The sequence below is a fragment of the Wyeomyia smithii genome, chromosome 3 (assembly GCF_029784165.1).
Source record: "Wyeomyia smithii strain HCP4-BCI-WySm-NY-G18 chromosome 3, ASM2978416v1, whole genome shotgun sequence".
Classification (NCBI taxonomy): Eukaryota; Metazoa; Arthropoda; class Insecta; order Diptera; family Culicidae; genus Wyeomyia; species Wyeomyia smithii.
Window position 1 is genome coordinate 127,852,449 of NC_073696.1, and position 9,884 is coordinate 127,862,332.

At 35.7% G+C, this 9,884-nt stretch overlaps 2 protein-coding genes across 2 annotated transcripts; one reads left to right on the top strand and one right to left on the bottom strand.

Annotated features, from left to right (window-relative positions):
• The first annotated feature begins 3,623 nt into the window (after nt 1-3,623).
• On the top strand, nt 3,624-4,673 carry LOC129727664 (mitochondrial fission 1 protein). Its single transcript, XM_055685704.1, has 3 exons — nt 3,624-3,838; nt 3,959-4,072; nt 4,126-4,673. Exons 1-3 carry the CDS (start codon nt 3,785-3,787, stop codon nt 4,411-4,413), a joined length of 456 nt encoding a protein of 151 aa, XP_055541679.1. The 5' UTR covers nt 3,624-3,784; the 3' UTR covers nt 4,414-4,673.
• A 512-nt stretch (nt 4,674-5,185) lies between these two features.
• On the bottom strand, nt 5,186-6,826 carry LOC129727662 (uncharacterized). The gene is made up of 4 exons (XM_055685703.1): nt 6,045-6,826; nt 5,763-5,993; nt 5,551-5,704; nt 5,186-5,492 (listed from the first exon to the last, which is right to left on the bottom strand). Exons 1-4 carry the CDS (start codon nt 6,117-6,119, stop codon nt 5,290-5,292), a joined length of 663 nt encoding a protein of 220 aa, XP_055541678.1. The 5' UTR covers nt 6,120-6,826; the 3' UTR covers nt 5,186-5,289.
• Nucleotides 6,827-9,884: the final 3,058 nt, after the last annotated feature.

Consider the following 9,884-nt stretch of genomic DNA (forward strand, 5'->3'; position numbering starts at 1 on the left):
CCGGTATTTCATTTTGGCAACATAATGGACAAAGGCTTTATTTTGGTGGTTGTTGAGCTTGAATTGGTTAAAAGCAAAACAACAAAACTATAAATTATGTTTGAATATTACCGCTCGTTTTTGGCCTATGTGTGCCAAAGTCGAACCGTGCCAAAACTGAACCGTGTCGAAAGTGAAACGTGGTCCAATCGAAAAAAGTCTGAATTCTCTAAATGAAATATAAAACTTTCGTAGTCCTACGTCAAACATGCGGTCGTGTCTTGGATACCACCATCGTACTATTTTTTTACAGAGGTTGGTACTTTCGAGTAGTTCATGTTGTACCAACTTTTTTGGGAGATTTCTTCCTGAGTGTTACGTATGCCTTAGGTATGTGTACCAACTGTCATTGTAGCTATTTGGAGCGAATTTTCATTCTTCATTTAAAAATCGAAGGATTATGATATAAAGTTTTAAAAAATCACGTTTTGCTCAGAAAATTACACTCTTTCAGATGATATATAAAAATCGGAAATCCTTGAATAGCTAAACAACCCAATTCATCACGGCCGAATTTTGATTCTCGTTTCACAAAATAGTGAGATGTAGAATTGTTAAATTTTTGAAACTGCATGAAACCCTGAAAAACCTGTATCACAGGTTACGCTCTCGTACACATTTTCAGAATGTCTGCGCAAATATATATATAAACTCAAAACTCTGAAGAAACTATTATAATAACCAGTGGTGGGCACCGCTAACCGAAAATTTAGCGACGCTAATCGCTAAGTCGCTAAACGGAAAATTTAGCTCGATAATCGCTAAACGCTAAACCCACATTAGCGGAACTTTCGCCAAACGCTAATCGTTAACTTTTAAATTGGTAAATAGTCATATCGCTATATTTTTTGCTCGTTTGTTGTAAGATTTGGACCACTCTGATCTGTTTTAGTTGAACAAACGAAAAAACAATTACTTTTTAAAGCTATTTACAGTAAGAGGTTCACGAACCGGTATTCATATTTGATTTTGTAAAAAAAAATAACAAAAGTTATTTAGCTTGCATTGAAAAAAGATACTCTTAGGAATGTTTTCATGAAAATTCAATTATTATCTGAATCGAAAAAGTATAACCAAAGTTTTCATAATTACAAGCGCATTGCAATTTACCAAAGTTCTTGGTGTGCCAAAAATTCAATCTAGACCTTGTGCTTGTTCTTCAAAATGCTCCTGTGGCTTGGACGATAACTGGAACTCCATTCTAGGGTAAAAAACTGACAAAAGTAACTTTCGCAGTAAAGTATGTTCATCTTTCGAAGCAATTTACGTACGACATCAGTAATTCACAGTTTTTCTAAATATTTCTATTGTCGCTTCTTTACAAAATTTAGCGAATTAGCGATTAGCGTTTCGAAGGCCAAAATTTTAGCGACGCTAACAGTTTCGCTAACCAGCTCAAAAATTAGCGAAATCGCTAAATCGCTAACTGAATTTTAGCGTCGCTAATTAGCGAATTAGCGAATTAGCGGAATGGTGCCCACCACTGATAATAACTATTATAACTATTATAAACTCAAAGCTCTGAAGAAACTATTATATAATTGAAAAACCGCAGACTCGAAAAAATTTGTGTTTTGCAGACAAATTTGCACATCCAGTATTCATGATGTTAATAAAAACTTCGTTTGAGTCATGCATGCGTTACAGCAAGAAAATTGCTACACGCTATCAAAAAACGACGCATGTCCGTGTTCTCTGTTTTGAGTGTAGTATTCATTTCACTTTTTAGTTGGTTTGCCCTAAAACAGCTGAAATAAAGTAAACGTCCTTTAATTGCTATTGACTTATTTTCGAATAAATATGTTTATCAATGGGGAAACCAAGGCTTAACCACAGACAGACGTTCAAGCAAGAACAACATTGATCAAAATTTCCGTGTAAATTTCCAAAGTAAATTGCGTTATAAATCACTTGTACACTAGCGCTGCCTGGTGACCTTATCGCTACAATACATTTTTTTCGCTGGTGTACGAGGCTGGCGGTACTGGTAGCGCTATCTGGTTACGGATTGCTACTACAAAAAACTTTACACAAGTTTGGAACTCAGCTTGGACGTCTGTCTGCGGCTTAACGTTTGTTTTCTGTATAATGTGCACTTTCAATGAATATCCTATATTGTGAGCAAGCATTTTATATTTATTTTGATGCCATAATGAATTTCTGATTGGCAGGCAAAATTTTGACGGCAGCACTCCCCTGATGGCAACCGAGAATATCGGACAGCAATATCGAGTCGCAATACCGAAATATCGATAATATCAAGTACGGCAATATCGGCCAAAAGTATCAATATTGTGACGAGCAAATATCGATAATATCAAATGCGGCAATATCGGCCGAAAGTATCGATATTGTGACGAGCCAATATTGATAATATCCAATATCGATAAAATTTAAGCAACTCTACTGTCAGCTGGACAGTAATGAACAAAATGATTTTTTTTTCTCGGCTTTATCGAGCCCCAAATAAAATCCCATAAGGAACTGTCACAACGTTATTAACAAAATCAATGCAGCATTTTTCGAGTAGGAACGAGACAAATGCAGGGCTGCGCAGGTACACTGCAATCAAAAACAACTCAAACAGTGATTTTATTCAGAGTGTGGTACCATTCGAGTAGTTCATTTTGTACCAACTTTTTTGGAAGATTTCCTCCTGAGTGTTACGTATGTCTTATGTATGTGATATTACCATTTTACAGCTGATACATAAGTATTCGAGTTATTCGTGTTGAAAGAGATTTTGAAGGCTGATTGCACCTACGTGAACTTACCATACATATTAACATATGTAATTGTCAAAATGTGCGTGATGACAAAAACAAAAATATTTTCTTCCTTCTTTGCCGCACCCAAAAACCGAACTTATTTATTTATTTATTTATTTCGTCAAGCAAATGTAGACTACAGTTATAATAATACAATGTTTTCTTATATTCTATACATTGTTTCCAGTAGTTAGTCGTTTTTTTATTTGATTTCTGCCCATGGTGATGTCGATATTTTCGCAGTGCTGATTATAGTTACGCATCATGCGATTTACTGGGCCATTTTTTGAGTAGTTTGTTCTGTGAGAGTTTTCCGAAAATGTTTCACGATTTCTTAATTGACGACTGGGTGCATAAAAATTTAGTTGTGATTATAATTTAGAAGATTGCACGCGTTGAGAAATAATGTCATTGATAAAATAAAGCATTGAAAGTTCGCGGCGTTCTTTAAGTGCTTGTATGTCTATAAGCATGCAGCGTGCTTCATATGATGGTAAGGGAAATGCTGTCCAATTTAGCTTACGAAGCGCGTACAAAAGAAACTGTTTTTGGACAAATTCAATGCGTTCTTCATGTGTGACAGTATAAGGATTCCATACAATACTACAATATTCCAGAATTGGTCGGACGTATGTAATATACAATAGTTTGATTGTATATGGGTCTTGAAAATTGTGACCGAAGCGTTTTATAAAGCCCAGCATATCAGCAACGCCGTCAACGCCAATAAAACTGTACAACCCTAACGACAACCCTGTTTACGATTTGCTTCAAATTTTTGCTCCTCTTTGCAAAGAGGGCTTTATTTTTTGTTTTCTATTTTGATATTTGACATTAATGACAGCGCTATAAAGATTTTGATGTAAAAAATGATTAGCAATTTGAAGTGAATAAAGTAGAAAGGTTTAGTGAATCATTTATCGGTTACAACGTTGCAGTTTTTCAATTTCATTGAAGGGAATAAAAGTTTTGATCAGATGGCAGAAATGGAAGAAATACTAAACGAGAATGTGCCGCAGGCTGATTTGGAGGTAAAATTTTCCACGTATATGTTATTTCATCATTCTTGCAATAGCAAAATAATGCGTAGACGAGATGTAATGCATTTGTTATCAACGAACATTTGATCAACAACTTTTCTTTGTGTACAGAAATTTGAGAAAAAATACAATCGGGAAATAGAAACAAACAGCTTAACGCACACAACACAATTTGAGTATGCCTGGTGTCTAGTTAGAAGTAACTACAGAAACGATATGAGAAGCGTGAGTATTATTAAAATTATCATTGTTGTTTAATTAATTTTTTATTCCATCAGGGCATCACTCTACTGGAAGATTTGTGTGTCAAAAATCCGGAAGGCAAGCGTGACTATATCTACTATCTCGCAATAGCCTACACCAGAATGAAAGAGTATTCAACTGCGATGAAATATGTTCAAGCTTTTCTGGAGATAGAACCAAATAACCAGCAGGTCATTAGTCTAGAGGAATATATTAAAAAGAAGATCAATATCGAAGGTTTGAAGGGAGCCGCGATGGTCAGCGGTGCAGCCTTAGTGCTCGGAGGCGTTTTAGGTCTAGGTTTTGCACTTGCTAAAAAATGAAATTCGGTGAAAAATGCGAAGCCTGTTGGTGATTGATGTGTTCTGATTATATCGACTCATTTTGCTCTCGTACCAACATACATAATCTAGATCATTTCGCGGTCAGTGTTTATTTCAATTGAATGCTTTATTTCAAAACTTTTCAGTAGGTTGGATGACAAGCGGCGTCAATTGTAATCAAAAAACAGTTGCTTCTTTAAAAGAATGTAAATATCAGAGAATATATACTTTATGGAATAGATGTAGATTGTAATATTTAACTTGTTTTTTTTTGTACAATCAGTTGTATTCAAATAACTTATTTTAAAAAGAAGTCTATATCGTAAAAAGCAGTGTTAAAACTGTAATAATAGTGACTATGAATAACAGTGCGCTTTCAAAGATAGTTAATCATTGAAGCTTGCAAACTAAAACATGCTTAATGAGGCATACCAAATATATACAAAATTCGTCGATGTAATAGAAATAATTACAAATCGAACTTTGTTTTATCAAAACATGTTTGTCGAATCGACGAAGATTCGATTTGAAAGGAGGATTCTGAACTGAGGAAATTGTTATTGAGAGGTAAGTTCGCTGGGGTTGAAGTTTTACTTTCGGGTTCCACACATCGATATAAAAGTATTGGAAATTTTCATTTCTGTTTTCGTTAGAATCAATTCGAGCACTCGAACGCTCCTTCATTTGCCATATTCGAAATGACTTCTCCAATTCGTTAGAATAAATACGGGGTACGGTCTCTAGGAGAGTAAAAATAAATATGCTTTAGAACTGAATGAGGTTCTGTTTTTTTCTTGTGATTTTTAGTATATTTCGACATCGAGAATTATGATGAAAGTATGTATAAGCTGTTGTTTTGAAAATATTTTGAGATTCTTAATGTCTAAGAAAATTATCTTTCGAAATTGGCTCAACCATTGAGATATTGTTTCCGTACGTGGAGTTATTTATCCCGCCTCCTGTATCTGTGTCGGAGGTAGTTGGATCCTTGCCGTAAATTGCTTGATATTTATCCGTTTTTACAATTACAATTATTTGGTAAAGTGCAACGACACATGCCCATAGATAGAATAACAATACTGGAATTACAAATCATTATTTTTTTGTCAGGCTTGCGAGGCTAATTCATTATTGTACGTAAAAAAAATCCTCCGGAAATGGTCAACGTTATCAGCTCTCCTAAGTTTAAATGCTTTTTGATGACCATCATGGAAACGATATGTGCTGTCGTAAGTATGCAAAGTTTGACAAAATCCAGCAAAACAAACGGCATTAGAAGATACCGCTGAAGCTATTTTTGAATATTTTTTATATTTAAATAATGTTTTTCATAAAAATTGTATTCTTACTTTCAAAGCTCCCATAATCATTATCAGAGTTCCTGCTATATGCAATCCAAGGTATATAGTAATAACCTGAAAAACTTCACTAGAATTGTGCTCCGTAAAATCCAACAGCCAAAGAAACAGTCCCTGATGATCATTTCCATTCGTTAGTTTCCTGATTTGTAATGCTGTTTCACGCAATTTGTTCGCTCCTCCAGTAGTAAGCAGAACTAATAATGGTGATAAAATCTGAAACTAAATTATATAGTTAGGACAATGTTAAGGAATAAGTAAAAAATCAGGTACAATTGTAAAAGTTCCTACGATTATACTTCCCAATCGGGTCGATAATCGAGAACAAAACATGCTCATGCAAGGCATTCCTTGTCTGCCTGAAAGACATCCTGCAGAATACTGAGCTGCGTTCGAAGTTTGAAGTTCGTGCAAGCTAAATCTAGCTAACCCATCGGGAAAGGATAATTTAGATCAGGTATCGCGATATGGGCACTAATGTCACAAGAAACATTTTCCCGTGCTGCGATTAAGTGTTATAGGCACACGTCTGCCATTAAATGACACTGCATGATTATTTCCAGGCAGCAAAATGATTACACGCGTGACGCGACTGTTTCTATACCAATGAAACTTTACTGATATGTTAACTACCATACAAGTTTTTAAATTAAATTTTCATGGACCTAATATTTCTCAAGACGTACTTTTAAAAAGAAATATACAGAAACTCGTTTATTGTAAAAATAAAACATTTACTTTGAAACAAAAATATCTGATCAAAACAGGTTTAACAAAGGTTTAAAATGAATATGAATATAATTTGATGTTTGAGATAATGAATATTTAAAATAAACTGTTTTTAAATTGGATGTTTTCTAGGAAAAATGTTAAACAATAGTTAATTGAATATGATAATAAGGATGGGTCACGGGACAAGATGGGTCAGTGCCGTTTTTTTGTGATGACACTAATTTTGCATGATGCGTAACGTATTTTCGACTATGTATCACGTATTCATAGTTCATATTTGCATATTGCTTGTTTTTAATAAATAAAATATTTTTTCGTTAAGTTTCTTACGCGAATAACACCTCTGTTTTGTGAAGAAAAAAAAAACACCTCTGTTTGACAGTTTGAAGTTCGTGCAAGCTAAATCTAGCTCAGAGATGCCAGATGTTTTTGAAAAATGTTTGCAACTGCTCGAAAAACCGGAAATATGTGCTTGAAATCTGAAGAAAATCTATCCGTGATCCGAAAAAATTTCGATCGCGCAGGCAAAAGTCTGTAAAAATCTGCACACATTTTAAGAAAATCTGCGCATATATAGGGAGACTGTGACAAAAATCTGCAGAAACCGTGAAAAAACTGCAAATCAATAAAAATCTGCACACGGACTCCAAAAATCTGCGTTTTGCAAACAAATCTGCACATTTGGTATCCCTGATCTAGCTGACCCATCGGGAAAGGATAATTTAGATCTGGTATCGCGATATGGGCACTAATGTCACAAGCAACATTTTCCCGTGCTGCGATTAAGTGTTATAGGCACACGTCTGCCATTAAATGACACTGCATGATTATTTCCAGGCAGCAAAATGATTACACGCGTGACGCGACTGTTTTTATACCAATGAAACTTTACTGATATGTTAACTACCATACAAGTTTTTAAATTAAATTTTCATGGAACTAATATTTCTCAAGACGTACTTTTAAAAAGAAATATACAGAAACTCGTTTATTGTAAAAATAAAACATTTACTTTGAAACAAAAATATCTGATCAAAACAGGTTTAACAAAGGTTTAAAATAAATATGAATATAATTTGATGTTTGAGATAATGAATATTTAAAATAAACTGTTTTTAAATTGGATAAGTTTTCTAGGAAAAATGTTAAACAATAGTCAATTGAATATGATAATAGGGATGGGTCACGGGACAAGATTGGTCAGTGCCGTTTTTTTTTGTGATGACACTAATTTTGCATGATGCGTAACGTATTTTCGACTATGTATTACGTATTCATAGTTCATATTTGCAAATTGCTTGTTTTTAATAAATAAAATATTTTTTCGTTAAGTTTCTTACGCGATTAACACTTCTGAAAAAACGTGTTCTCTCGTCGAACGCTATATAATTTGAAGTAAATTTTTATTGCAGCTGCAGTTTTGCTCATGATGTACTAAATAATATGCTTTTTAGCATAAATGAATGTAAAATAATCATGAATATCACAACCGTGAACTAAATTATTGATTGGGGCAGCATGGGTCACCAAAGACGAGGTAGTATAGTTTGCATCGACAGCTGATTTTTCAATGTTAACGTTTTAGTTTTAAGGCTAGATTCAACGTAAACGGTGTTGTCACTCCGGAAAAAAACTTTCATTGTTTCAATAAGCCGACAGTAGAGAAGTTCTCCAAAAAGCTGCAGAAAGTAATCGTCGAGGAAAATTTAACCCCTTCGGCGGTATAACATAGACGAGATGACCCTATATTTTTGTTATCTATGAAGAGAAGGCATTTTTCTTGCTATCCGCAAAAAGTTCATTGAGATTTATTCATAATTTTGTGCTGTTTGAGAGGGTGACCCATCTTACCCCTCCGGATGACTCATCTTGCTCCGCCTATTTTACAGGGCAAAAAAACAACCTTTTCTAAAGATTCTGTAAAAGCGAACCAACACTTTATTTTTTTTTTTTTTGTTATTTAATAAAATATACATAACGTCAAAATAATCATCTGAAAGGTAGACCGAAACTATTTTCAGTTACGAGATATTGAAAATTTGACTTAGGTGACCCATCTTGCCCCCCTTTACCCTACCTATGCAAATAGGCTATAACTTGACCTTTTCTGTTATGATTTTTTTTTATCATGGGAAAAACTAAGGAAAACTACTTCAAAATAAATTCTAGCTTCGCCTCAATTTTCATGGGAATAGTATACCATGATTTCCCCAATTTATTTATATTAATTCAATTTTGATACCGTTTATAAAATTTTGCTTTTGACAAAATTTGTTCGGTTGAAATAAGTAAAAAATAAACTTCAAACAAACTTCTGAGAAACGACCACATGGTCGAAGTTGGTGAACGAGTTGAAAATAATCTGATGTTTAGCTTGGCTAGTTTAGCTGGGCAGTATTTACCAGCAGTACACCCGTATTAGCTGGCATAAAAAAGACCCTAGTGTGGTCCAAAGCATAATGCCCAGCAACTCCTATCTCTCAAACAGCGGACGGACGGCTGAATGATGGAACTCGGTATCTCGCTAGCCCAAGACGGCAGCTCCGTCGCAAGACTAGGCATCCGCAGCTCTAGTATGGCAGCATGCAGAAAAATAAAATACTACGAACAATCAAGAAGTGGATGCGAACTGGAACAATCAGTAACGACTGGACAACGAAATAAGGACGACTATTGGAAGCTAGGTACATTGAACTGTAGATCACTGAACGCCTCGGCTGGCGACCGGATTCTGCTGGATCAGCTACAACCCCGCCACTTTGACATCGCTGCGCTCCAGAAGCTTCGTCGGAAAGGAGAGAAGGTACGGGAGATTTGTGGCCACAGGGTACAGTAATACCATGAGGTGGGTAGTGACTTTATAGTGATGGGCAGGATGCAGAGTCGTGTGATCAAGTGGCAGGCGATCAGCGACAGGTTGTGTTTGTTGAGAACAAGAGGCCGGTTCAACAACTGCACTTCCCTAATGAAGGAAGATGTGTTGCAGAGAAAGAAGCATTCTACACAAACCTGAAGAAACTTTACGATAGCTGCTCCCGTAGATACTTCTAGAATGTCATCGGGGACATGAACGCTCAGATCGGTAAAAATTCATATACAAGCCGGTGACCGGCGCGCACAGCCTGCCTTACGAGACGAACGACAACGGCCAGCGATGCATCAACTTCGCAGCTTCACTTCGGACTGGTAGTCCAAAGTACCTTCTTTCCCCGAAAGGACATCTACAAAAGCACCTGGGGATCACCTGACCAACGTACTTAAAACTAAATAGACCACGTTTCCATCGACAGCCGCTTCTTCTCCGACATTACAAACGAACGCTCCAATAGCGGCGCGGATGTTGGCTTGGAACACTACCTTGCGCTCTATCATTATCTTTGC